The sequence below is a fragment of the Vitis riparia genome, chromosome 6 (assembly GCF_004353265.1).
Source record: "Vitis riparia cultivar Riparia Gloire de Montpellier isolate 1030 chromosome 6, EGFV_Vit.rip_1.0, whole genome shotgun sequence".
NCBI lineage: Eukaryota > Viridiplantae > Streptophyta > Magnoliopsida > Vitales > Vitaceae > Vitis > Vitis riparia.
In genome coordinates, this window is record NC_048436.1 from 17,581,812 (window position 1) to 17,609,187 (window position 27,376).

At 34.8% G+C, this 27,376-nt stretch overlaps 4 protein-coding genes across 10 annotated transcripts; 3 read left to right on the forward strand and 1 right to left on the reverse strand.

Annotated features, from left to right (window-relative positions):
* Nucleotides 1-351: 351 nt before the first annotated feature.
* Nucleotides 352-8,099, forward strand: LOC117916159 (inner membrane protein PPF-1, chloroplastic). The gene is made up of 11 exons (XM_034832054.1): nucleotides 352-812; nucleotides 1,457-1,567; nucleotides 1,957-2,031; nucleotides 3,839-3,899; nucleotides 4,666-4,739; nucleotides 4,838-4,942; nucleotides 5,620-5,727; nucleotides 5,807-5,910; nucleotides 6,264-6,413; nucleotides 6,499-6,625; nucleotides 7,814-8,099. The coding sequence occupies exons 1-11, from the start codon at nucleotides 468-470 to the stop codon at nucleotides 7,919-7,921; spliced, it is 1,368 nt and encodes a 455-aa protein (XP_034687945.1). The 5' UTR covers nucleotides 352-467; the 3' UTR covers nucleotides 7,922-8,099.
* Nucleotides 8,100-8,512: 413 nt separating this feature from the next.
* Nucleotides 8,513-9,245, reverse strand: LOC117916160 (CLAVATA3/ESR (CLE)-related protein 46-like). Its single transcript, XM_034832055.1, has 3 exons — nucleotides 9,122-9,245; nucleotides 8,872-8,942; nucleotides 8,513-8,763 (listed from the first exon to the last, which is right to left on the reverse strand). Exons 1-3 carry the CDS (start codon nucleotides 9,213-9,215, stop codon nucleotides 8,686-8,688), a joined length of 243 nt encoding a protein of 80 aa, XP_034687946.1. The 5' UTR covers nucleotides 9,216-9,245; the 3' UTR covers nucleotides 8,513-8,685.
* Nucleotides 9,246-13,004: 3,759 nt separating this feature from the next.
* Nucleotides 13,005-13,989, forward strand: LOC117915951 (osmotin-like protein). Its single transcript, XM_034831714.1, has one exon. It carries the CDS (start codon nucleotides 13,020-13,022, stop codon nucleotides 13,782-13,784), a length of 765 nt encoding a protein of 254 aa, XP_034687605.1. The 5' UTR covers nucleotides 13,005-13,019; the 3' UTR covers nucleotides 13,785-13,989.
* Nucleotides 13,990-16,166: 2,177 nt separating this feature from the next.
* LOC117915952 (ubiquitin-conjugating enzyme E2 7-like) lies at nucleotides 16,167-27,357 on the forward strand. Of its 7 annotated transcripts, none has more exons than XM_034831717.1 (7): nucleotides 16,176-16,319; nucleotides 16,410-16,512; nucleotides 17,366-17,463; nucleotides 17,556-17,656; nucleotides 22,973-23,050; nucleotides 23,147-23,249; nucleotides 27,048-27,115. In XM_034831717.1, the coding sequence occupies exons 1-6, from the start codon at nucleotides 16,265-16,267 to the stop codon at nucleotides 23,240-23,242; spliced, it is 531 nt and encodes a 176-aa protein (XP_034687608.1). In that variant the 5' UTR covers nucleotides 16,176-16,264; the 3' UTR covers nucleotides 23,243-23,249; nucleotides 27,048-27,115. The 7 variants fall into 7 exon arrangements, with proteins under 7 accessions (XP_034687606.1, XP_034687608.1, XP_034687609.1 ...); XM_034831718.1 differs by lacking the exon at nucleotides 27,048-27,115 and adding an exon at nucleotides 26,042-26,056; XM_034831715.1 differs by lacking the exons at nucleotides 23,147-23,249; nucleotides 27,048-27,115 and adding an exon at nucleotides 26,042-26,364 and having other exon boundaries at nucleotides 16,167-16,319.
* Nucleotides 27,358-27,376: the final 19 nt, after the last annotated feature.

Genomic DNA, 27,376 nt, shown 5'->3' on the forward strand with positions numbered 1-27,376 from the left:
TTTCACCAAATTCTTTGAAGTGAATATTCTAAATTTCTAATTGCAACAAAATAGATAATAATAATTATTAAAATCTATTCAAAAAATTAAAATTTATTATTATTTTTTATTTTTGAAAATAGAAAACAAGAATTATATTGTCAGCTAATAGAATTAGGATCCACAAGATACACGCCATCCTTCGGTGGCCTCTTAGCGTCCGTATATCTTTTTCCCAAATATTTGCGTGTTAAATGACGGCAGAACCCGCTTCACCACAACGTGGAGGGTTGTGATTGGCTGACTTGCATATTCAGAAAGAGACGCGGTGAGAAGATTTTTGGAGATTGTTTCGTCCTTGCCAGAAATATTGAGGATAATACTCAAAAATTTTCTCACCATCTCTCCCCCACTGCCCAAGCGCGACTCCTCATCATCTCCTCATGAGGAGCTGAATCCAAACCCTAGAAACCTTCACCACAGCGTCCATGGCGAGAACGCTAATCTCTTCTCCACCCTTCATCGGGAAGCCACTCCCTTCCCTCAGCTCTCGCCATGGCCTCCTACACTCTCTTCCTCACCGTAGACTCATCTCCACCAGAGTCAAATTCAGCTTACATGACATTCCTCCTATTCACTCCTTAGATTCTTCTTCGATTGACTTTGCCGGAATTGTTAGCCGAGCTGAAAGCTTGCTCTACACTCTCGCCGACGCTGCAGTTTCTGCCGATCCGGCTGCCGCTGGACCCGCGTCAGGCACAGCTGATGCTGCAGTGCAGAAGAACGGTGGGTGGTTCGGGTTTATTTCGGAGGCTATGGAAGTTGTTTTGAAGGTACTTTTGGATTTAGAATTGAAATTATAAACATGTTTGATATTCGATTCCTGATAATGATTATTATGGGGCGTGTTTTTGTTAATAATTTTTCTTAAATCATTTGGTTTAGTGGTGTTTTGCTTGCAGTGAATTGGAATTGATTTGGGAATTCCATTTCTGTTTGAAAGTGTTGTTTTTTGTGGACTTATCGTGTATGGGATCTAAATTAAAAACAAAATTTATTAGTATATGAAACCAACGTAGAGCAAGATAGGGCCAAGCAGACTGAAGAGGGTTTTCCCTGAGGGGGGTGATGAAAATATCAAACAGATAGTGGAACTCTAATTGGAGCCTTCGATTTGAAGTCAGTGCTACCAGGGGCAACCTTAGCTGAAAGAATCTGATGTTGTACAACAATTGGTTTATTTTGGAAATACACGCAGGAAGACAAGAGGAGAGTTAGATCAAAGAAACACTTTTAAGGTTCTGATATTGCTGGTTATCTAGTGTTAATTCTACTGGTTATCTAGTGTGTGTTTATTCTCCTTCGGACTTCTAGATTGTGGTTGAAAATTTTCAGTAGTTTGATGATGCTATGCTTCTCAAGCACGTGTATTTTATGTGTATTTATTGGAATAATGTATTTATTTTACTTGTATCAGGTTCTGGAGGATGGCCTAACAGCAGTGCATGTTCCCTATGCGTATGGATTTGCGATTATATTGCTCACTGTTATCGTGAAAATTGCTACATATCCCTTGACAAAGAAGCAGGTGAACAATTATTGTCTTTATCATTAAGGAAGAAAACTTATAGAATGATGATCTTTCTACCATTCTGTATAGCAAAGGCATAAATTCCTAAAATAGAGACTTAACTATTTGTTTAATTTTATGCTTGATTACATTGGCGCATCTTAGCCTTTTCCTATTTTGTTATCTTCATTTTTTTATTTATAGTATTTTCTGTGTGCTTATCCAATATATATATATATATATACTTGATTTTGGTGAAATAAAAAATTGTTCTGAGAAATTAACGCTACGTTGTCTGTACCTGAGAAGCAAGATGTTTCATGTCCATCATTCCCATGTAATATTGACTTCTGCTGATGACACTGTTGGTGCTGTTATATGATGACATTTGTTGTATTTGTATGTAGGTTGAATCAACACTGGCCATGCAAAATCTTCAACCAAAGATCAAGGCCATTCAAGAAAGATATAAGGGCAATCAGGTTGGTACATCCTCAAGGTTCAATTTGAGAAAGTACCATTTTCTTTTATCTACGAGTGTACAATCATTACATTTTTTATTGACAGTGAAAACTGCACTCATGAGAAAATTAAGAATCTGATTTTTCCGGAACTCTGGTTTTGAGATGTTTCATTTGAGTTCAAGGTTTCTTAAATAATATATCAGTTTCAAGTTTCAACTCATCTCCTTGATTCTAACACTTATTCAATGATGGTTAGATCATTTTTTCTGGCAAAATATTTTATTTTCATGCCACATTTATAAAAGAAAAGAACTAACTAAATTGATTTTCCTTATGATAAGTACGGAAAGTACTGGTAAATTAATTGTATAAATTATGTTCAGATGACCTGTAGAGCATGCATATTGTGGGAAAAGAGGCAATGAAATCATTGACATGTTGCAAGCCACTTGAGGGCATCATGTATCTTCAATGCTGTACTATTGTATTAGCTGCTAAATAGAATCATCAGAATGCTAAATGAACAGAAAAGTAAACAATTTTTCTTTTTTGCCTTTTTTACCACCATGAAAAATAATCTAATGAATAACGATCAGATGGAACTACATAGCCTAACAAAGATTTTTGGAAGGGAATTTTTTATCCCCACTTTTATTTGAATGCTATGATTTAGCATGTGAGATGACAGAATTGGGATGAATGGCAGATGGAGCTTAATACTTAATATTGGAGAAGGATTCATGTAGCCAATCATTGGGAATTGGGATTTAAGGTTTTGTTGAGCTGAGTTGAAGGGGCAGGCCAATGGGAAGTAATCTTGGATAAGCTGCCTGGACCAATGGTATTTTGTTGCATTTGTGGGATTCTGTAAATCTTGAGCTTTAATGGCTTTTGTTTTCTAAAATTCAAATTGAAAGTTTAAAAAATTAAAGGTGTAAAAAAATGAGGTACATTCTCAATCTCCTCCAAAAACCCAAAAAGCCAGAACCAAAAGAGGGTCCAATCTTCAAATTACATGTGCATGAATTTTTCAACTTTTTCACAGAAATTGAATTGCAAAATTGAAAAAGACATACAAAAACTTAAATTCGATATTCTCCCATATTTGAGGATCATGGTGGGTGGATCTTATGCTAATAGTGTTTTTATGAAAAGTAACTGCTAGAAAATGAGGGGACCATATTACATTTGTGCTTGGCACTGAATTTTTGTGGTACCTGGCAGTGACTGTTTCTATTCTTTTTATTAAGAATTTTGTATTTGGTTTTGTTCTTTCCCTAGGTAAGTAGATATCCTGGTGCATTACACCCATCAGTGCATAGTTTGACCCCAATTAGGTTTTAGTTATGTACACTCTGTCACTCCCTCTAAATCCCTAAGAATTAACCAGCATTCAAGGGCTACTGCTCCTACCTAGGATAGCAGCCTGAATGTAAGCACTTCCCTTGTAATCCCTCTGGAGGGCTGCTGGTTTGCATTGAGTAAAACCACTATGGTCTGAATACTAGAGTTCCACATGTTCATGTCAAATGAAATTGTAAAATTGTTTCTTCAGGTTCATTTTTTCTTTGGACTCAAGAAAAAGAGAGAGCTTTTGTTCATTTGTAATTTTTCTGTTACAGTACTCCTTCATATCTTTTTCAGAAGGATAACAGTTGGCTTTACCCTTGAATATGCTTTTCTCTATTACTTTTATTATATGCCAGATTTGAAAATGTGGTTTGTAAAGTTAAAATCTATGATCAGACTGTGGTTCTGCTTTCATTTGCTTCCTTAACAACATTTTGGCCCTTCCGTTCTCTTCCTTCTTTTATCTTCTCTTCAGGAAAGAATACAACTGGAGACATCGCGGCTTTATAAGCAAGCTGGGGTTAATCCTTTGGCAGGTACGTTTACAGTCTATCATTTCAGCTTTAATTTTATTATGTGAATCATGAATTTATGATATTTCTATATGGAGTTGGTTGTAAGGCATTTTAAAAATGAATTTTATTTGGTATAATCTTGCCTTTTTGTAATTTCCAGAGCACAAGTATTTTTGTCCTTAGATTTTAAACAGATGGGAGTTGTATGCTTGGTTTGTAGGATGTTTTTCCTTTAAACCTTTCTTTCCACTTTTCTTTGACTACTGAAAGTATATCACTCTAAGCAATTGATTGAGTATGAAGCTCCCATTCTAGATAGTGCAATTGGGAGTTGCTATCTTCTGCTTCACAGGGATTACTAAATAAAATGTCTAGAATGAATTTTTCAAATGAGTTTTACTTTATGATAGATATTGGAGCTTCCTGTCACAATTAATTGTTGTTATTTATGTTAGCTTTGCACTTTTGCCTTGGATGAGCGGCTGCCAAAACCAATGGAAACGTTCCATCTTTACTTTAATAAACAATTGACAAACGATCCAACTTTTAAGGGTTTTATATTATCCAAGATAATGTAGTTCTCATATGTGGTTGTCAGTAGTTTCTCCTGTAATATGCCCTTATACATGCATCCTTTTCGTAGGAATTTTAGCTTTTATTTGTTCTCCTTTTTATTTAAGTTCTTGCTACTGTCATCTTTCTCCATCTTATTTAATGTATTCCCATTTGCTAAGAATGTTATTATGTTGTTGATGCACATCAACATCTAATTTGTCTATGTGGACAGGATGTTTCCCAACTTTGGCCACAATACCAGTCTGGATAGGTTTGTATCAAGCTCTTTCAAATGTGGCAAATGAGGTGAATAAATATCTCATCTCTCTTATGTGATGTTGACGGTTGGATTCTAATGCAGATTAAATTGTTTATGCTAACTATCTCAACCTTTTTACTCAAAGGGACTGTTGACAGAAGGGTTTTTTTGGATTCCCTCTTTGGGTGGGCCAACTACAATTGCTGCTCGACAAAGTGGATCTGGCATTTCTTGGCTTTTTCCGTTTGTGGTAATAAAAAATAATTACTGGGACTTGTGAAGCTAACTGATATCTCTGCCGCTTCTCAACATATGTAGTTATCTTGCATCATTTGTTATGAACCTCATGGAAAACAAGGCTAGACACATATGTACCTCTTAAGTTGAAGCACATCTCTGCACAAGCCAATACATTGTTTTGTTTTCCACTCTCTTTTTAACCTTAAAATGAGACTGTTTTAGTAGAGTAATTTGCAAAGGTGAGGAGCTGGGTTTCTTTCAAAAAATTTCATAAAATAGCAGAAGTCCCATTTTCAGTATGTAGATAATACAATTTTCTTCTGGCTTGCTTCTGAGGATAGTCTGAGAAACTTTGGACTTTCTTTTTTTTTTTTTTCTTTTAATAAAAAACGATTTTGAATCACCCGAGCCAAATCCAGGTCACAGGATGAGTACAAGAAGAAAAAACAAAGAAAACAAAAACAAACACTGCAGCTACCAGCCTTAGCTCCTAAAGCACTACATGGTCTAAGAACTTCCAAAATAGAAGAACAGGAAAATCCTGTGGTCTGAGCAGACCAAGCCATCAAGGGTTTAAAATAGATTTATCTTAATTCCAACATCAAGACCTCATTTGACCGGCACTGAATGGATAATTTCATAATTTTTTGGCATTTTGTAAGGCTAATCTCACATACAACCCTACAGGATGGCCATCCACCATTGGGCTGGCAAGACACTGCAGCATACCTTGTTTTACCTGTCCTCCTTGTCATTTCTCAGTATGTTTCAATGGAGCTGATGAAGCCACCTCAGGTAAGGAATAAGTCTATTTTCTGATCACTTTCTTCTCTTTTTGTTTCATTCCTAGTAAAATTGGGTTTTCTTTTGGCAGACTGATGATCCATCTCAAAAGAATACACTTCTTGTTTTCAAGTTTCTTCCACTCATGATTGGTTACTTTTCTCTATCTGTCCCATCAGGATTATCAATTTACTGGTTAGTTTCTGATTAACTATTTTTGTCTTTCATCCATGTCTTATGCTACATTACTTGGACTTAATGAACAGGATAATCTTAGAGAAGTACATGCATTGGGTGTTTAAAACTTTTGACTTGGTATGGACCAATCAGTTGACATCAGTACCCTCATGCTTCCAAATATTGATATATTGCGTAGGATCTTTGGAAATACAAACGTCCTGATGTGCCATTTCTCTGGCATTAAATTTATTTATCATCTCTAAAATCATTTCTAGTGAAGTTTTCAATAAAATAAAAATAAAATGCAAAATATTTTCATAGCAAGTTCTTCGGTTGTTTATCCATAAGATGCTTTGCATGGCTGTTAGGTTCACAAACAATGTACTGAGCACAGCACAACAAGTATGGTTACGCAAATTAGGTGGTGCCAAACCTGTTGTGAATGAGGATGCAAGTGGAATCATTACTGCAGGGCGTGCAAAAAGATCAGCTTCTCAGCCTGCAAGGGCTGGTGATAGGTTGGTTTTGTATTTTATAAAATCTTTTTACTTATTTTTCAGATGCTTCAAAAGTGTTCGTACTGACAAGATGGCAATTGAACAGGTTTAGACAACTAAAAGAAGAAGAGAAGAAGAAAAAAATAAGCAAGGCATTGCCAGCAGAAGAGATTCAGGCTCTTGCATCTGAATCTGATTCTGATGAAGGTTCAGATGAAGAGACTAAAGACAAGGTAACTTTCTCATTGTCTCTTATGTGACCTTTTGCCATGCTATTATTAGTCCTGTCCTCCAAGGCTATTATTTATTATAAAATCTCTTTTTTTTTTTAGTTCTTTTATTTATGGTTTGAGTCAACAATAACAACAAAAAGTCTCCGCGTTTCCATGAGCATAAAAATCCTGCATTTGACAGAGGGACCCACAACTGGTTGTGCCTGATTGTTACCATATGAAAATTTTCAATTTTCTTGGAGTTACCATGGCAAAGAACAGAGTAGCATGTTAAGGTTCATCTGGTTAGTTTATTTTTTACCGGGTGGATTTTTTTCTGTGGGACCACAGAATGGAAGATTGGAACCTTGCTTGGATGTTGTATGTCTACTGGGCATCACCAACCTGAGTGTTCTTTAATTATGCATTTGTGCATCTTCTGAAGTTTTGTAATTGAAACACAAGTGTATAAGATAAGGAAATGAGGCAATGCAAAAGACTTTTTCATCTTTGATGGAGTCATAGAACATGCACTGTCTCGATCATCATCACTTGATACTGCCACTTTTTGGTGGCGGTAGAAAGTAGGTTCCTTTGTGGCACCTGAAATTAATTAAGTATTTAATCTGAATTGTTGTGCTAACCAACAACAGCCGGATGATTTCTAATGAAGTAAGAGTAGAATCAATGAATTCAAATTTGAATAAGATTAATAGGAGTTTCATTTTTCACAAATTCGTGTCAGTTGTGTGCAAGTGTATGTGGAACACAGGTTATATGTTGAGTCTACCTCTCCCCAAAGAAGATCCTCACAGTTTTAGACTCCAAGCTGACCTACCCTCCTATTCTAAAAGTTCTACCATGTGGAAGAATGATTGCTTCATGTGCATGTAAGATACATCATCTGATATACAGAAGAACCAAATTTCTCACAAGTGTTCGGTGATGATGTCAATGTCATGATAATGATTCCCTTAATGTAAGATCTAGTGTGAATAGGAGTCCAAGTCTTCACCAGATTAGTGAAATTTATGTGAAGTTAGGAATCAGATTGTTTTGCTATTCAGAATGAAGAACTATCATTAGTCTATCTAAGACCATAACCCAGTTGTAATCCTGTCTTTGAAATTTGCATGTCTAATTTTCATGTCATATACAGATTTTTTACCACCAGAAATCTTGTTGAAACTAATTCAAGATCTCTAACAGGGTGATGATGTTTTAGAAGAGGCATATGTTTCTAGTGGTAGCAAACAGGTTCCACAATATGCTGGGCCAAGGAGAAGCAAGCGGTCAAAGCGGAAGCGTGCCGGATGAAAAGATTGTATATCTATTTTTGTGTAGTTTCCGGTGAGTGCTGTATATGACAAATAGTATTTTTAGTTAATATATATGGCCATTTTTATGCTGGCTCATTCATTTTAAGACTCCAGTGCCCAATCATGAAAATCAGTTGTCTAACACAGAGATTTCCACGTTTTGGTTTCTTCTTCCATGGTTTCTGGACTTGCATCTCTACTCTAATTTTTCAGCAATTATATGAACTATAGAAGCTTGAATGTATTAACTCATTAAATAAGGAAAGTTTTACGTGGAAAGACATTGCAGCCAGTTAGCGTAGATTGTTTTCAACATTCCAAAAAGCTTTCAGCCTCTAACCAGCAGGAGATGGAAAATGATGAAAAATGTTAATCTCTCTGGGCCTCTCATCTCACTCGCAATATATAATTACTCTCTCGCCAACACAACTTGATGGGAAAATTTTATGCTTGCTACCCTGTTTCTCCCTGAAAATGGGAAATTTTTTTACTCCAATGTCCTATCCTGAAACTACTTTCAAGACATTCAGAAGATGCTGAAATACCTGTTACATTGATAATTGCGCTGGAATGTTTACTCCTTGAAGTCTTAATGGAATTCAAAATTTCAAATAAAATTCCGTCCTTGTACATGCACAACACCCCAAAACAACGGTATTTTGAACTAAGAATATACCTAACCTCCTTGACCAGTTGTACATCCCAAACAATATTGCGACCTTCCGTTCTACAAATTATGCTGAACTAGTGCCCCCCACTGATTCATGGCCTCGACGGTGGGTGTTGATTTCCAACCGGGTTGGGTCCAGATGGAGATTTACGAGTCTTCTTCCCTTTGGCCTGCTTGTTAATGTTCATCAATGTGATCAGCTACAAAATTCAGGTATAAGCCATTTATGGTAACTAAAAGAGAATATTGGCCTGGAAAAGAGTACTTTTCATACATACCGAAGTAGCAAAACTGAATCCTGCCGCCGCTGCTGCTGCCGATGCCGACGCTTCTCTGGGTTTGGAACCAGCTAGTGGCAGCAATAGAGGTAAGATCTATCAGAACTTCTAGTTGCTAGAAAATACTAGAGTGTCTAGCTCTCTTCTTTTCCGTGATATTTCGTACAAAATAAGTTGTAGAGATTATGCCAGTGAAAAGAATTATTGTATTAATATGAAGAGAAGTTTTCGTGGTTGCCTGATTTCATACCTTGAACCTTGGTAGCAGCAGAGTAACGGTGCGGAGAAGCAGCAAGCAGGAGGCATGCTAAGAGGAGAGCGAAGAGGGTCTGTCTTCTCCCCATCTTCGACAGGAGCCGGTGCGTGCGGAATTGAACAGAGAAGTTGGAGCTTAGTGGTAGGGGGCTTTCAAGCATGAAGAAGCATTTCTTAAGTGGTACATGTCTAGCAATCATATCTAATCTTGAAACTTATGGTATGTTTGTTAAAAGTGCTCGGGAATCCTATGCCATTACTTACTGAATGATAAGATTAGGAATCTGGGTTTCTCCTCATTGTTGGTTGACTTCTTCTCTGTTATCATTGCATCCATGATCAATTTTTAAGTACTCTGCCATTATTTTCTTGTGAGTGCCTCAACACTACCCACGCCATGGGATGGCCGGACCCCCAATGCATATTGGTATCTCATTTGTTTGCATTACATCATGTTTGTCTTTTGTGCCTTCTTGATCAAAATGCTTTAAACATTTTTCTAGCAAAGAACTAAATTCAGTGATCTCATATTTTTTTTGTACGTCATTTTCACGAGGCCAAGAAAATGGTGGAATATTAGCGATCACCACAGTGGTCTTACAAAATTTTCTTCAATTTTTCCTTTATCTTTTGTGACCAAGTCGAGAAATATTATAAAACTACTTATATTTGATGAATGTCTTGTGAAATTTAAGAGTGGGGAAATCTTTTCTGTCATGTACTTTGTTCTTACCTCGGTTCAAATTAATTCTCACTCAAACTTATGATAGTAAACTTTCAGGATAACTTAGAGGCATCCACGCATCTTCGTAAATGTGCGAAGTCTCCCAATTATATGGAGCATTCCAAGTAATTCTTACCAACTCTCTCGAGTGATATATCTTATATATAAAATATTCTAGGATGATGGGAAGCATAAGATTTCTAAAGTACATTAATAAGATGAAACCCAATTGATTAAAGCATTATACCGAAGAATATTCAAGCATTAAAGGCAAGAATTTTCAAAACATTCTAAAGTGTTTTTAACAATAAACCTCAAGTCTTTTAAAACTCTTTAGTATCGATTTAAATCGAAAAATGCTAACTTAGCAACATCAATCCTCTTGAATGAACTTCGGCTGTCTTTAATAATACATCTTATTCTTTTAGAACTCTCAAGTATAATCTTTTTAAGTCAGCAAATGTTGATTTAATAACATTAATTGCCTCCGCCCATGTTTTTTTTTTTTTTTTTGAGATTCTTGAGATTTTAAACATGGATTGCATACTTACTTTACGGATCTAATTACCTTGGTATGCTTGTAAGATGTTTTTGGTGTGAGCTTGGTGAGGTTTCTCTGGCCTTTATTCATTGAATTTGACTTTGTTTTATTGATTTAGCTTGATTGAACATTGATTTTCTCATATTTATTTATTTTTTTTTATGAAAAATATGAAATAACATTGAGATATGAAGTTTCATGAGATGCCTTTATGCATGCATCTAGGTTTCACTCATGTACCTCAATGTCTGCATGGTTGACTACTAGTTCAGTATTAAAAAATGAGATGATTCAAAATCCGAGTTGTATGAATCAAATGAAAATGGACACAAGTAAGTTCTTTTTATATTTGTGACACATGATACCATGCAGATTTTCAGAGGAAGAGCAGACAGTTCTGGGGTGGTATGGTAATCATTGAATTGTGGGGTATGTATCATGGGCCCAGGACACTTAGCTGGAGACGATGCTTTGCAAATTACAAGGTTTTGGGGTAACTGAGGTGAGCTTGGGTTCGTAGAATATACAGCCCCGTGTGCCGCGGGACTGATCATCTGAAGGACTGGACCTTTGGGCCTAACAACGTCCCAACAGAGAAAAATGAGGCCAGACTTTTGAGGAGCCCAAGATTAGTTGCGCATCACTGGGCCCATTGAAGGCTTTTTGTGAAGATATTTGAATAGGCCAGACTTTCTATTCCCAAAATACAAGAATGGGCCTCCACTTGCCAACGCTTTAGCCTATAAATATTTTTGTTTTATATGAAGATTTGGGAACGAAGGTCAGAAGCTGTGTGTGGGATTTGACAGGTTTGATGGCGGGGGAACCACCCGAATGATGCCGCCACGTTATTTCGATAAAAAATGTGAAGGTAAAATAAGTAAGAAAGCGAAAAAGAGGCCTGTGCAGATACGGAGGTGCAGGAGTTTCCTATGGGAGTGAGTAGAGATGGCAGAGGGACAGAGGCATCGGACAGGGTGCTCCTTATCCACTCTCGTCCAACGTGTTTGTCGTGACCATCCCACCTCGAACTCAACGCCTTAACACTGCCCATCACTGATTCACTCTTTGCAGTTACTGAAAAAGGGGAATTCCTCTTTAGGATGGTCAAAATAATAATAATAATTTTATTATTAAATATATTTTCTATATTATCTATAAATAAATTTAATATCGTTAATAATATGAGATGTTGACATATTATGGTAGGTATAAGTAATTAATAGTAGATTCCTCGGCCCAAAAAATTGTTATTCATGTGCTATATTATCCAAGAGTTATTTCATTTAATAGTTATGTGTCATTTAATTAAATATTTATAAATTATTTAATTAATGAGTGTTTATGAAAAATAATTTTTTTCTATTATTATAATAAAATTTTAAATTATCTGTTCCATATATAAAATGATATAATAATATTACGATATGAATTTTTATTTATGAGATATTGAATTTTTTTTATATAGTTTTTTTTTAAATATTAATCTTTTTGAAAAAAAATTAATTTTTTAAACAATCTCTCGTTAATATTCAACACATCAAATGTATCTTCCACTCCATTTGAGAAAGATATATGAAAATTTAGAAAGAAAGAAATAAATACTTTAATACAAAAACATATAAAATTTTGTTTATTATAGAAATTATATATGAAAATTTAGAAAGAAAGAAAGAAATATTATGCAAAGGAAAAAAAAATCATATAAAAATTTAAAATTTATTTTATTACAAAAATAAAAAATGATTAAATATTCTCTATCATTTTCTTATTATTTTTAGATGTTTCGAATGAAAAATTAAATATTTTATCATTATTAATTTTAATACAAAAAACATAATTTATCAAATTAAAATTAAAATATATATGTATATATGAAAAAAAAAATTGTCATTTTTATTATAGAATTATGGAACTTGTTTTTTTCTTAATAAAATTTAAAATTAGAATAAAAATAAAAATAAATATAGAAAAAAAAGAAGCACAATAAACGATATTTTGAAAATATTTTAAATTTTTTTTTGTTTTAAATAATAAAATTAAATTATCATTATGTAAAATAATGGTAAGGGTTAAACCCAAAATTTAGATTTAAAATTTAAATATTAATAATTATGATAAATATGGAACCACGGACCATAAATATTCTAACAAATTAAATATAATATTTTAAATGTTTTAAATTTTAAAAGTTTTAGTAAATCACAATTTTGATATTTAATCCTATACAAGAATTATAAAAGATTGGTCCCTTTCCAATAATGATCACGTGTAGCTCAACCCATCCGTTAATTTTCCCTTACTGCTGTAATTAATCTCTACTAATTAACAACTGCACTCAAAGATTTGATTTTAAGATATTTGATGGCTTCTTGTAAATTGTAATATATTTATATATAAAAAAAAGCTCTGAAATCACGCCCTGCCAGCACTGATGGCACTATGGCAGTCTCCAGCAAACAAAACGACGGACTTACGGTTGTCCTACACTGCAAAGTTAACCTTTACTGTGGTAAAAAGGGACTGGAGGGAAGGGTAGTTTAGTCATTGCAATTGTACCAGCCCTGTCACGCGGCACGCCTATAAAGGCCAAGGTGACCCCTTCACCGTTTTCTGCAACTGAGAGCCATGGCTTCTTCTTCCACCATCTCCTCGTCTTTTGGTTTCTTTGCGGTGTTCCTTTTCCTCTGCACCCTCTCCCATGCTACGAACCCGGGGCTCATTTTAACCGTCGTCAACAACTGTCCCTTTACCATCTGGCCAGCCATCCAGCCAAACGCCGGCCACGACGTCCTGGAGCGTGGCGGCTTCGCCCTCCACACCCTTACCCACCGCTCCTTCTCCGCCCCTTCTCACCACTGGTCCGGCCGGATCTGGGCTCGCACCGGATGCACCTACATCAACGGCAAGTTCTCCTGCGTCACCGGCGACTGCGGCGGCCGCCTCGAATGCAGCGGCTCCGGTGGCGCCGCTCCCGCCACTCTGGCCCAGTTCACCCTCCATCACGGCCAGAACGACTTCTCATCCTACGCCGTCAGCCTCGTCGATGGATTCAACCTTCCGATGACGGTGACCCCACACGAAGGGAAGGGGTTGTGCCCAGTGGTGGGTTGCAGGGCCAATCTACTGGAGACGTGTCCGGGGAAGCTGCAAATGTGGTCCCCACTTGAACATGGGAAGGTGGTGGCCTGCAAGAGCGGGTGTGAGGCGTTTGGTACCGATGAGCTGTGTTGCAGGAACCACTACAACAGTCCTCAGACATGCAGAGCTTCCAGCTTCTCGGAGTTCTTCAAGCATGCTTGTCCAGCCACGTTTACCTATGCCCACGATAGCCCCTCTCTCATGCACGAGTGTTCTTCACCGCGTGAGCTCAAGGTCATCTTCTGTCACTAAAGCCATGTTTGTCTAGCCTGCTTCCTTCCAGAGAAGAGAAGGATAAAAAAAATATTATATATGTATTAGTGTGCATCCCTTTGCCGTTTTGTTTTCATGAGTCTTTCAGAGAATGTATTATGGTTATGAATAATGTTTCGCCGGTTTTGGGCTTTATTACGTGAATCATATTATGCGCAGTGGTAAAGGTCTCTCCTTTTCGGAAGTGCAGTATGTTAATGCTCCTCCTTTATTTTCTTTTCATGATGTCCTTTTCTTTTCTTTTCTTTTTTTTTTTTTTTTTTCCTTATGAAAGGCGGTGACAAACTCACGTCGAATTTTTAAATAGTTGATGGATAAGTTGAGAGATCGACATGCCTTTTTTTAAATCGGAAGAAAGGAAAATCACCCATATAATTATATTTCAAACAGATGGACAGGATGAGGATTAGTGTCACATATATTACTTTAATCTTAAAAAGTAAGGCCAAGGGGAAAAGGCTACTCCCACGTGACTTTTGCCATCAATTTTTTACCCCCTACATTTCCCACATCATACTAAATAAAATTTACTAATGTTTGAGATTCATTTTTAAAATTTATTTATATGTCTAAGATCAATTTAATTTATATGTCAATCCGCTTTGATTTCACTCAGAGATTTTGGATAAGCAAGGAAAATGGTGGAGCCAGAGGCCTATTTGCGAGGAAATGATTTCAGATGATTTCAGGTATTTCAAGTCGACTTGTGTCATGAATTATGGAGAAGCTTCAAGAGGGTGCGCACTTCGCTCACTCAGACTCGAACGTTTAGACGACTCCTATCAGAGTCGGACAGCCGGAGCAGATTGCTGTTGAGGTAAAGGAATCTTTTCCTTATCTTTTTCTCCATAATACTCTTTCTTCTATTACTACGACCTGCCTTGAAATTGGTGTCACGTGTACCTTTCTTTTCTTTTTTCCCTTCTTTGATTTGAATATTATAGTAAATGTATACCTTTTTGTTTTTACTTTTTTCACAAAAGTGTCAAACGGTCGTCTGTCTCTCCGACACGCGTAAGTAAAAGCTTAGAGAATCTTACAGATGTTTTAATCCTACGTATCGGTCTATTACAGGTCCAAAGGCGCTGGAAGCCAACACCGTTAAAGAGTTGAAGGCCCACCAAGTTGGTAAACAAGCTGAATTCAAATTTATAAACTATCAACATTCCAATCTTTAATCCAAAGTATTCTACATAACTTTAATCCAATCTCATTCCTTTAAACTTGAGTTGGGATAGGATTGCATGATTTAAAATCAACTTCGTTGATGTTTATTTTTTTGATTTTTTACTGAAAATAATTTATTTTCAAAATTTAGATCATTTATTTTTTTATTTTTTCATAACTTATTATAATTTTTTTTTTACTAAATATAAAAAACTAAAATATGTATTTTTTTATAAATAAAAAATAATATATTGTTTTTTTTACTTTTTAATATTTAATAGAAATAAAATATTACAAAAACAAACAATCTAATATTAATATTATTAAGTATTAAGATTTTATTAAAAATTAAGTAAAAAAACAAACATAATTTTAATATTTCTTAAATAACTTATTTTTATATATTTATATTAAAATTTAAATAGCAAATAGTATAAAATATTGAGGGTAGCAACAAATATATAAAATGAAAAAAAGTATATGATATAATAAAATTTAAAAAGAAAATAAACCTAAATCCAACCTAAGTTGGAGCGGGGTAAAAAATAAATAATCCAAGTATTAAAAATAATAGTCCAAATTTATCTAAATTTCAAATTGGGTTGAGCCAAATTGCACCCTTAAAGATGACATATTAAAAATGTCCTCCAAATTAAATTTTGGTAGGTTATAGACATCTTTTTAATTTAATTTATTTTATAATTATCGTTATCCAAAATAGTCATTTTATGGAAAGGTTAATGTACAAATTTATAATTATTTGGATTCAAATGATTGTATATCATTTTGAAATTAATTTTAAAATACCAAAATATGGAATTTAATATCATTGAGAGGAAAGTTTTTGACCAGTGTATAATGTAAACTTTTTTTTAAATATTATTCATATTTTTAGTTATTAAAATGTTTTTTTTTTACAAAAAATAATTAAAAATATCTTAAATTTATTGTCAAAAAAAATTAAACTACTTCTCTTAAAAATTTCCCGAAAGTATTTTTGAAGTTAAAAAATGATTATCAAGGATTATTTTTAGATAGGCCTAAGAGTTAATATTTAACCCTTTATTAAAAATAAGAAATATCATTCTAAAAATCCAAACACCGTTGCAGGTTCGTGGCATATCTGAGAGTGTGGGGTCATGGTAACTTTTTCCCTAATTTCCATTTTTTTTTTTCTGTTGGGAAAACTTCCAGAATTGCGCGAGCCGAACTAATAAATGCAGAGCACTGTCGGCTTATATAAGATTCTCTCTTCGCTTTCACACTAGCTTTTCGTTGCTTTCTCATCTCTTATGGCTTCAGCTTCAACGAATCAAGCAAGCCTTCTCCTCCAAAAACAGCTCAAAGGTAACGATCCAATTCTCAATCTCTTCGTTAAGAACACCGTTTTGGAGCGGATTCGAAACTTCTTTTTTTTTTGTTCTTTTTCATTTGCAGATCTTTGTAAAAACCCCGTCGATGGCTTCTCCGCCGGTTTGGTCGACGAGAGCAATATCTTTGAATGGAGTGTCACCATTATTGGACCTCCCGATACTCTGTAGTACGTGTTCCAATCTCTTTTTTTGCTTTGAATGTTGTGTACTTTGTTATGTTTTAGGTTTTACTCTGGGAAGGATTGGATCAAGGTTGAGATTGTGCCTTTTAGTTTTGATTTTCTTTCTAAAGTTTTGGTTAAATTGGATTCTTGGTAATTTCTAAAAATTGCAGCCTTTTCTTGATCGAATTTGGTCATTTTAGGGTTTTACCATAACTACTTATTTCAAAATACAGAGGATCTTCATGTAGGTCCTTTTTCGGTTGCAAAGGGGTTGGGGTCAAAATAAATGTTGTGAGATTCTAGGAATACATAGTTCTGTTTGGTAATTGGAACCTTGGAATTGGATACCTCAATTCAAATTCCAGTGGTTTCTTGCTTCTTAGACCAGTGGATTTGGAATCAAATTCAACTCCCTTACACCACCCCTATTCCCAAGAAGCACTCTTGCAACAAAAGCATGATATTGAATTCCAGAATGGGAACTTCATCTCACTTCAATTCTGTGTATGTGTAGCTGAACACAATTTAAGCTCTAGTTCGTGATTTTAAGGTTCTTGAGACATTGTCCAGTGGGTTATCACTGGTTCTTGAAAATCCATGATTCTCATCAATGCTTGTTTGATGGTTAGATAATATCTTTTCGTTGTATCAACTTGATCTAATCTTAATATGTACTTTCTATAAGGTATTGTTAGTGTGAATGTGGTTTTGTAGATATGTGTTTATTGTTTAGTATCTTTCTCTCTCAATTTAGATACACAATTAGGCTAATGACACTATTTTTTGTTTTCAATTAAGGCATAAAGCATGGATTGTTTCCCAATTGTGTTGATTATTCACTGAAATATGACTGCAGTGATGGGGGATTTTTCAATGCCATCATGAGCTTTCCACCCAATTATCCGAACAGTCCTCCAACAGTGAAGTTTACTTCAGAAGTGTGGCATCCCAATGGTTGGTTGTTTGTCCAACTGCATGTGTTTGATTTTTGACTCTTACCATTGGAGCATGGCTTGAAATCAACTTGGTTCTTGCATGAATTACAGTTTATCCAGATGGACGAGTATGCATATCAATTCTCCATCCTCCTGGTGAGGACCCAAATGGATATGAGCTTGCAAGTGAGCGCTGGATGCCAATCCATACGGTAATTCATATAGCATATCAAATTCACTTCACTTCTTTGCTTTCATGATAGAGACGTTGCCCATTAATGTGATTGAATGCAAACATGGAAGTGCCACACTAAACAAGATTCTTCTGTTTTGCAGTTGTGTGTTTATAAATCTATTCTTAAGTGAATAGTGAATAGCAGATAGCTCGAATATCAATAATATTGAGAAAGAGTAAACAAATAACTCTTAATGGAAATAGGAACTATCGCTAATCAAAGTTCCTTAGAACCAGAAAGTATCATATGGAAATGTCATATCAATAATATTGAGAAAGAGTAAACAAATAACTCTTAATGGAAATAGGAAGTATCGCTAATCAAAGTTCCTTAGAACCAGAAAGTATCATATGGAAATGTCATGATTTTTAAAACATGGGAATGATTAATATTATCACAATTATGGATATAATACTTTTTTATTTTTTTAATTTCATGAAATATATTTTCTTGGTATTATGGTAACTCAAATCCTTCACATGGTGGCAAATTTCAAATGGGTTCTCAAAAGGCTATTTTGGTTGGTGCCTTGAGCTTGCCTCAAGATAAGACTATAAATTGGCCTCAAGGCTGAAGCCTCATCCTGTTGAGGCTTATAGCCTTGAGGTTACAACCTTCAGGTTGTTGTGGCTTAGGCTTCAAACATTCAATGGATTTAGGCCTTTGTGGGCTTTTTGTAATATATTAATAAAATGTTGCATTTAGTTTAAAAAAACTATTATACATGTTTATATTTTTGGTAAAAAAAATATTATTAATTTTTAGTTGTAAAAAATATAAAGAAAAATAAGATAATTGAAAAATGCATAAAAATTCCATTATCAAACAATTTATTTTTAATGAGTCGATAAAATCAAGAAAATAATAAATAGATGTATTATTATACTTAAGCTTATCATATGTTCCTTTCATCCTTTGTTCACAATTTTTGAGATTCAAGTGAAAGCTTAAAATTTATATATATATATATATATATATATATATATATATATATGTATATATATATGTTAAATAGAGGAACCTTCCATGGTTGAGCCCCTAAGACTAAACAAAGGGACTTAAACTTCAGGGTTTTGATTGCACCCACTACAACAACATCAAGTAATCCAAAGCATTCAACCAACAACAAGAATCAAGCTTAGGACTTTGCGCCCCTACCATACATCCTAGCATTCCTTCTAACCAACTGGACATCTTAATGGACTCGAATTAATAACATCAGGCTCTAAATAAAATTACTGAACATTAGTATTAAATAAGTTGTGATAAGAAAGTATATCATAAGCTATGGAACATTTTGTTTATTGTTCACTTTTAAAACTCATTGTACATGTAAACGTTTTGAGGAATAAAAAGGCAAAAATCGAAGAGAAAAAGAATTGCAACTTATATTACTTGAATAAAGTATGTACATAATTGCAACTTATATTACTATAATTTTTAAAAAATGATATAATTAGTCATTATATGATTCTTCCATAAAAATATATATATATATATATATTTTTAAAAAAATTGTAATTAGATCAAATGATATTACCATACAAAAATAAATCTCTAATTTTTTGAAAACAAAATAAAGATGATAGAAGGCAAACTTATTTAAGGAAAGGACAAATCAATATTCATTTAGGTGATGTTAATGTCCTCACATCTGTTCAAATATCATTCCTTGAAGTTGAAATTAGGGTTTGTGTTGAAAATTTTCTTATCTAAACACAATTTATTATATCTAATAACATAAAAAAATTGCAAATCTTTATTATTATATGTATTGATTAGGGCTAGAAAAGGGAAAAGAGCAACATGACATCAAGTCCCCATGAACTTGATTGGCTGTAATTAAGTTTTAACTATAAATTCTTTAATAACAAACGAATAAGAAGAAACACATCATGTTGTGTGAAGGTTTTTAGCTGAGTGGCATGTTGTAAGGATGTGAGTATAATCCATTCAATAAAGTAACCTTCTTATCTGTAGGGGGTGATAACTTGTTATCTAAGTGATGTCTTTATAGTTGACTTTTAAGGTTGTCAATTCATGACAAGTTTCAATGCCCTACATGACAATCGCCTCAATTTGATTGGTGGGCATTCCTATGGGCAAAAGAGCTGAATTTTGAAAATCCTTGGGAGTGGATGCGTTTGCTCCATGGGCCTAAGAAGAAAAGATTGAAATTTGGGGCTTTTTTTTTTGATAGGCAAATGAGCATTAGTATTGAAAGCGCCTAAAAGGAGATGCACCAAAGCACATACAATATATACAATAAATGTCCAATCTAAGCGAGAAGAGGACAAACAAAAAGGCACCCTCTCCTTACTTGAAGCATAACCCATCTACAAGATCTATTAGACATTGAATGGTACTTTACGTATGCCCTAACCCAATTCACAAAAGCATACATATAATTAGATTTGATTGTTTGGTCTAACTACTCAACATCATTTAAAATGACCTCCTATTCGTTTCCCTCCAAACAATTCAAAACAAACATATTTAGGGCTTTTCTCTGCTTTTTCCCTACAAAAAGGCCATGCCATCCCAAAAGATTCCCTTCCATAAAAGAGTGCATCACCCAAACCACTCCAAAGAGAGAAAATATTAAGTACCACAATATTCTAGCTTTTGAACAATGAAGTAGAAGGTGGTTCATTGTTTCTTTCTTAGCTTTGCGCAAAAAAACACCTATTCAACAAAACCTATCCCCTCCTTTTGAGTTAATCAAGATTAGAAGCTTGCCCCAAAGTGCTTCCAAGCATAAAAACCTACCTTCGTAGGTGCCCACGTACCCTACAATACGCTTGCCGGGAAGGGCTTTTTGACTTCCCTAAGTAAAGATTTATAGAAAGATCTAATTGAGAAATTTACATACTTGGTTTCATTCCAACTCAATTTGGGCCATTGTTATTGTCAAAAGTTTTAATTTGTTTTGTTGTAATTGTATTTCCTAGGCATCCAAACAAGTTTGAATTCATTAAGGCTATTTTTGGAAAACAATAATTTTTTTTTCCTTTTAAATAGTAGTTTAGATTTTATAAGAGACCCTGCATTCAATATTCAATGGGTTTTAGGTTCTTTTAGTCTTACAGTATATACTTTATATGTTTTGCATCTGGGGTTAAATTTTTTTGCAAAAATAAGAGCTTAGTTAACTTTCATTCAACTCTTACTAAAAGGGGAAAAAAAGAAAGAAAGAAAGAAAGAAAGAAAGAGATTTTGAAGAATAAATAGAGGAGTTGTTTGCCAAGTAGTGGTTAGACATATATAATGATCATCATAGGCCCATCAGAAAAAAATTATCATCCTATGACTGATAAATAAAGAAAATAAACCATTGCAATTGGTGGATGATGAAGAAGAAGAAGAATGGGTGGACAACAATACTAATGGGGAAGATGATAGAACAATTAGACATGATGATGATTATTTGGAGGATCTTACTAATGATAGTGACGATGGTGCCAAAGACACTTTTTGATGAAGCTATGAGAGAGACTTGAACTATTAAAAATGACAAACAATCAATTTTCTGATCATAATTTATAGTTTGCTTGTTGTTATATTTTTATGTGATTTTGTGTGTGTGTGTGTGTGTACATAAGTTGAAGCTTACGCCTTGTTTGCCTCGAGGTTAGCGCTTTGCCTCATTTGAGGAAAATGCCTCAAGATTACCTATAGCCTTTTAGAACATTATTAATTGATTAGAATGGCCCCTCTAATGAAAATTGTCAGATGGTAAAATACAACATCCCTATATAAGATTGCATATAACAATAAAATATCCCTCACATTTTTTTTTTTTTATAGATAAAAAGATGTATATAGAGAAAAGAGGAAGCACCAAAAGCAGTGGCCTCAGAGTATACAGGGAGTATACAAAGGAAGCCCAAAGGCTCACATTTTTTATTTTTTTTATGAGCAAATAAAGATAATGGATTAAAAACGGCTAGCAAAAGGGGGTGTAACCCATGTACATACGATAAAATAGCTCATACATTCGAAATGTGTATAAAAGCCTCCAGTCAATTAGCAAGCCCAACAAATGTCATTTTTACTCCTAATGAATCCCCTTGAATTTTCCCTTCATATTCATTCCTTAATAAGTCTTCTTCCTCACTAGATGTAATACCAACATGCTCTAACTTTTTTTAGTAAGTTTTGTTTAAGGTACAAGGAACGTATCTTCTTTGTTGATATTTATACATTTTGTGATTAATAATTTTGTAAAAGAAGTTGCATGATAATAATTTTGTTTATCCCCTATCAATGGCCCTCTTGTAGTTGCATTTTTTAATGTACTATCTTTTAGAGTTCTGTTCTGACATGCCATTAAATACAATAATTCCTGTTGTCTTCTACATCATTTGAAGTCAAAAGCTCTTTTCTAGAATGGAGCAATTGAAAAATAGTTTTATCTCATAAATGATAGTGAAAATTTGAAATTATATATCACCTTACAAAATCTTGACATAATACTTAGCATTGTCTAACTATGATGCCTTAAACACCTGATCGTCAAGGCAGTACAAGGCTTCTTTATATTCATAGCATTTGCATCTAAAGAACATGGCTATCAAGTCTATTTGTTGCTCAATAATTGATGAGGTTTGCACTTTTTTCTCCTGCAAGTGATTGTGAAAAATTAAAATATAATAATGACCTAGTTATTTAACTCGGATGCCTAGAACTTTCAGAAAGAAAATCCAAGGCTTCTTAAAGTTGATATCATTTTGTAAAGAACTTAACTGGTACAATGAAATATCATGAATGAATGATGGTTGCATTTGTGCCACAGCGACTACATCTACTACTTACTATTTTTCTCTCTCTTTCTATTATTTTTTCTTCTATTCTTTTCACACACACACACGCACATGTATATATTGGGTGGGAAGGGGTGTTAACTCCTATCCTTGGCTAGCCTGTAAAACAAGTTAAACTTGCCTATTTGTTCATTTAACTTAGGATTTATCACACATGTCATAACAGATGGTTGTGTTATTGCCCCTATTGGTTTTTTGTATATATATACGTCGTGTCTACCTTTTTATTAATACAATACCTGTTTACTTATCAAAAAAAAAAAAAAAAAAGGAGTATGTGTTATAACAGACGGAATGTAACTGAACCAAAAGACTTACGGGTATCAATAGCATTGTCATTGGAGGGAAGAAGGGAGTTTCCTGTTGCAAATATTATAGAGTTTAAGGTCATCGTGTGTTGACAATTATTTTCCCTATCTAGCGACCATATTAATGTACTTACAACTATTGCATTGATGTTATGTCACAGGTTGAAAGTATAGTTTTGAGTGTCATATCGATGCTTTCCAGCCCTAATGATGAATCACCTGCAAACATTGAAGCTGCAGTAAGTGACACTTAGTTGTATGCCACCACAATTCTCCTTTGGCAACTTCTCTTTATTTTATGGTGTTTGTAATTTACTTTTCTACGTTGACAATAGGCTGAACTTGTTAATTACAAGCTATGCTGCTTACATGCTTTGTGTATGTGCATACCCAAATGCTGTCAATGTCATGATACCTGTGAACTACATTAAGGTGTAGGTAATATTTTCAGAATTTGTGTTTGAAAATTTTTGTGGTATTTATTTATGATAATTTATTTCATAAATTTTGGATTTAGATGTGTATGGTAAATAAATGTGGTGTCAGAAGAATCTGTTTGGCCAGCTAGAACTAAGGTCTGCTGCAGAGCTCAGGTTTGGTATAGATACAGTGAGTCCACAGTGGTCTCCATTTCCTGCAGCTCTGAAAATGGCTCTGGGATGGTGTCAGCATAAGAAATTTCGATGATCCATGTAGAAAGGAAATTGAGAGGGGAAGTTGATAAAGTTGCAGTGGGAGAGACTGCATGTTTTTGTGCTAACAGAAGGTTAACTCGGTAACTTGCTTTTGGTTGGTTAGGGAGGTTCAAGTTATTCCTCAATTCTTGGGATTTTTCTAGTGATTCATGGGGAATGGCTGGGGAGTTGTTCGAGTACTTGGTGATTAGTTTATTTGAAGAGGGGATGAGTTGCCAATATTAACCTTGAATTCTGTGCATGGGCATGCCATCAAGCTCTTGGATGTCCCTTCTTTGATTGATGATTTCAGGTGTAGAGACCTTGGAGGTCTAAGCTAAAAAAAAGGGAAATGTGGTCTATGATAAAAAAGGGAAAATGTTCCCATGGTTTCCCCTTTTTTTCATGCTTTTGCTCTTTAGAGCTTTGTAAGGGAGAAGGAATGGAGTTGTAGCTTGAGAAAATGAAAACTTTAGTTCCTAGGTCTTACTCCTTGGTTTCAAACTGCCTCTTTCAGTGTTGCACTTGGACATGGGTCCTTGTTTAGATCTCTTTGTGGAAAGTATGCATTGATAATGAGCTTCTTTCCTCACCATGTGCTTAACTGGAAATGCTTCATTGCTGATGGTTTGATCCTAAGCAGTTCTCTTGCTGTCTATGGAATTATTTTTAGGTGGTTCTTGTCCCAAGGTCTTCTCAGAAACTTTTTTGTCCCAGGTTGGTCTTGTCTGGCAAAGCTTGTCATGATTTTTCCACATTAGGGTGCAGTATCACTTTGGATAACTATTGGGAGCAAAATTTTATTTGAAAGTACTCTTGAGGTTTTACTTTAACAAATGCTTTCAAAGTAACGTCATAGTAATACCTCCTTAAGATCCTCCTCCAACCTGAATACTTGTTTTCTGGAACTAAGAACTCTTCAAAGCTGGTTCTTTTATAATGACTTGAAAATTTCTGAAGAGCTGAAAAGTTTTCTTCAAATCTATCACTTGACTCGGCATCTTTTGACATTCAACCTCAAACATATAATTGTTGAACCTTTTGACCAAGTCCATGATGTTCTTGCTGTTAAGTTCTCTTAGGTTGAAGGGAATGTCGATCCCTTTAATTTGTTGAGCTGAATACTTATACTGGGAGATAAGAAGTGTGTAACTTTTTGAAGCAACGAATGCAGTTTTGGGCCAGATGATGGAATCAAACTAGCGAATATCTCTGTTGCTAGAGGGCGGATATGCTATAAATGATAGAAAATCATATTCATGCCTAATGGCAATTAATTGATTGCAATGCATCAGGCGGTCCATCAAATCTCCTATTCCATTGCGTAAGTTGAACTTTCACATAGAGAAATACTAGGTGCCCTATCCATAACATTTTGTCAGTAAAAGAACTGAAGGTAATCCCCTGGATGACCATTTGTACCACCTATGGTATTTCTTCCTTCCAAGCATCTGTTCAGGCACTAAGCTGTTTCACCTTTTTAGTTAGTGGTGTTCTCCGGTTCCAAGTCTGATTTCTGCTATGCATGGTGATTACCATGCTGACCTCCTAAGCAATATTCCTAGTCAGCTCTACTTGTACTTGCTTCAACACCCATTTTCTCTTCATTGGTTCCCATTGTCCTTAGTTTTGGTAGTCCTAGAACTTGGGATCCTGTTGCCTCATCCCTTGCTAATCTCCTAGGAACTCATTTTCCCTACAAATATGTTTGTTTGTTTGTTCTTGCCATTACTCTCACCTATCATGCATGCTCATCCTTTGTCAATTCTGCTATGAAGAGATTCACACTTTTATTTGGCTCGCTAGAGCTTGAGCCTGTTGCAGCATACAGATCCACCTGGTCTTCCTTCCAGTCTTGCCTGAAAATAGCATCATGGTGCTGGCCAGGGCAACTCTATTATTCTTCATATTTCTATATGCTACATTCTGGTTGTTTTAGTTGATTTCATTAAATGGAAAAATAATTCATGTTTTTCTGCTAGCTTCCTGGTTTTTCTCTTATCTTTAAATTCTGGAATCACTTATGTACATATGACATCATGGGCATGATAGGTGACTAGATTGTTGAACTGACTGGGATTGTTAATTGGCTCTTTTACTGGGCCGATGAATGTCTGAGGTTATGATTTATGTGGTTTTTGAATGATTCTTGAAATTGAGAATATAACCCCTTTGAGGTCATGAGTTCCTTTATATGGGTTGTGAATGACTAGCGCTTCAAATTGAGACTTCAGACTAACATATTGGTAAAATGGTGTTGATTGACTGGTATGTCTCAATTAGTGGTGAATTTTCCATTCATAACCATAGGGTTGGTGCAGAAACCTCTTAATTCTACTGTCCATCCAATCCTTGATACTTCTTTTGATGTTTTAAAAGCTTACACTATCTCTCTAATTGCCAACCAGTCAACTGAGTACTCTTTTAATGTTAGGACATCTTCTACCGGCTGGGTAAGATTTATCCCTGCATATGGCTTTGTTCATGTTGCCTTTTATATGTGGAGACTAGACTCTGCATTTATAATCTTACGGATGAATTGTAAATCTTTTTCAGAGATATTGGAAGTGCACAAGGGGTTGCAAATTGTGCTTCCAAGAATGCTGGCTTCAAAAGCAGGAAGCGGCATATCCTTGCAACGTGATCGATGAAGCTCATTTTATTCTTTTTTCCATTGCATCTTTGTACTTCTGTGTTTTAGAGTTTTTATTCCTCAAATTTGTTTTGGTATTTCAAATGCTATCAGAAGCTTGCTTTTATTTTAGCTTTGTGATAGATAGTTTGAACTATTTACCACATTTTTTTTTTAAAATTGTAATGGATAGTTGGAATCTTTTTCAACCCATCTTCTCATAATGCTTAGCAATATGCTTCATCCATGCACTCTTGTGTTTCCTTACCTACTTTTGATTCTTCATCTCATAATGCTTAGTAATATGCTTCATCTATGCACTTGTGTTTCCTTACCTACGTTTGATTCTTCTTATTCACTTATTTTCCAATTCCTAGTTTCTTCCAATTATTCCATTGACAGCTATGGTCATTTAGGTCAATGGAATGTGGTTGTTTATGGTCCTTTAGTAATATACTCCGGTACAAACATTAAATGCACATCTTCTTCAAGTTGACAGCAAAGGCTGTTATTTTAGACACGCTGAAGTATTAGGATGTATCGAGGTGCCCCATGACCATTTCTCATTTTAGTATTTGGGAAAAAGGGTTGTCCATGTTTTGAATGGCTATTCGAATATTTAATCAAAATGATTCTGCAGTCCTGGTCAATTTTTTTGTCCATCTAGACACCCAGAATTCATCGCATTTTATCGGTCTTTTGTACAAGTGTTTAAAAAATCTGAATTGCCCTTTACATTATACTTTTGATCTTTTGAATCCTTATTTATCTGTGTGAACTTCTTGGCCAGCAGGCATATTTATCATATACTGGCTTTTAGCTGTATCATGTTTAATATTTGTATTTTTTTTCCTTTCATGGAATATAAAGAAATTTGGATCAATGAAGCTTTTTTTTCTTACCTGTATTGGCGTCTCTATATAATTGCAGAAGGAATGGAGAGATAGGAGGGATGAATTCAAGAAAAAGGTGAGCAGATGTGTGAGACGCTCACAAGAAATGTTTTAAACCGCAGGCACAGCTTCTTACTTTGTTGGGTTCACCGGAAATTGTATCGGTTGTAGAATTTCCATATCATAAAAGGTCTTGCGTCCATCTATTTATTTAGTTCTTAATTCTCTGCGTGGCTGAGTACTTATTGCAAACTCGAACATCTCTGTATTCAAATGGGTTTGTTAATATTGGGTGTGAGTCCATAATGTCAAGTTCTGATAATGAACTTTTTGCTTTTTGCGAAGCCCTCTCTTTTGCATTAATCT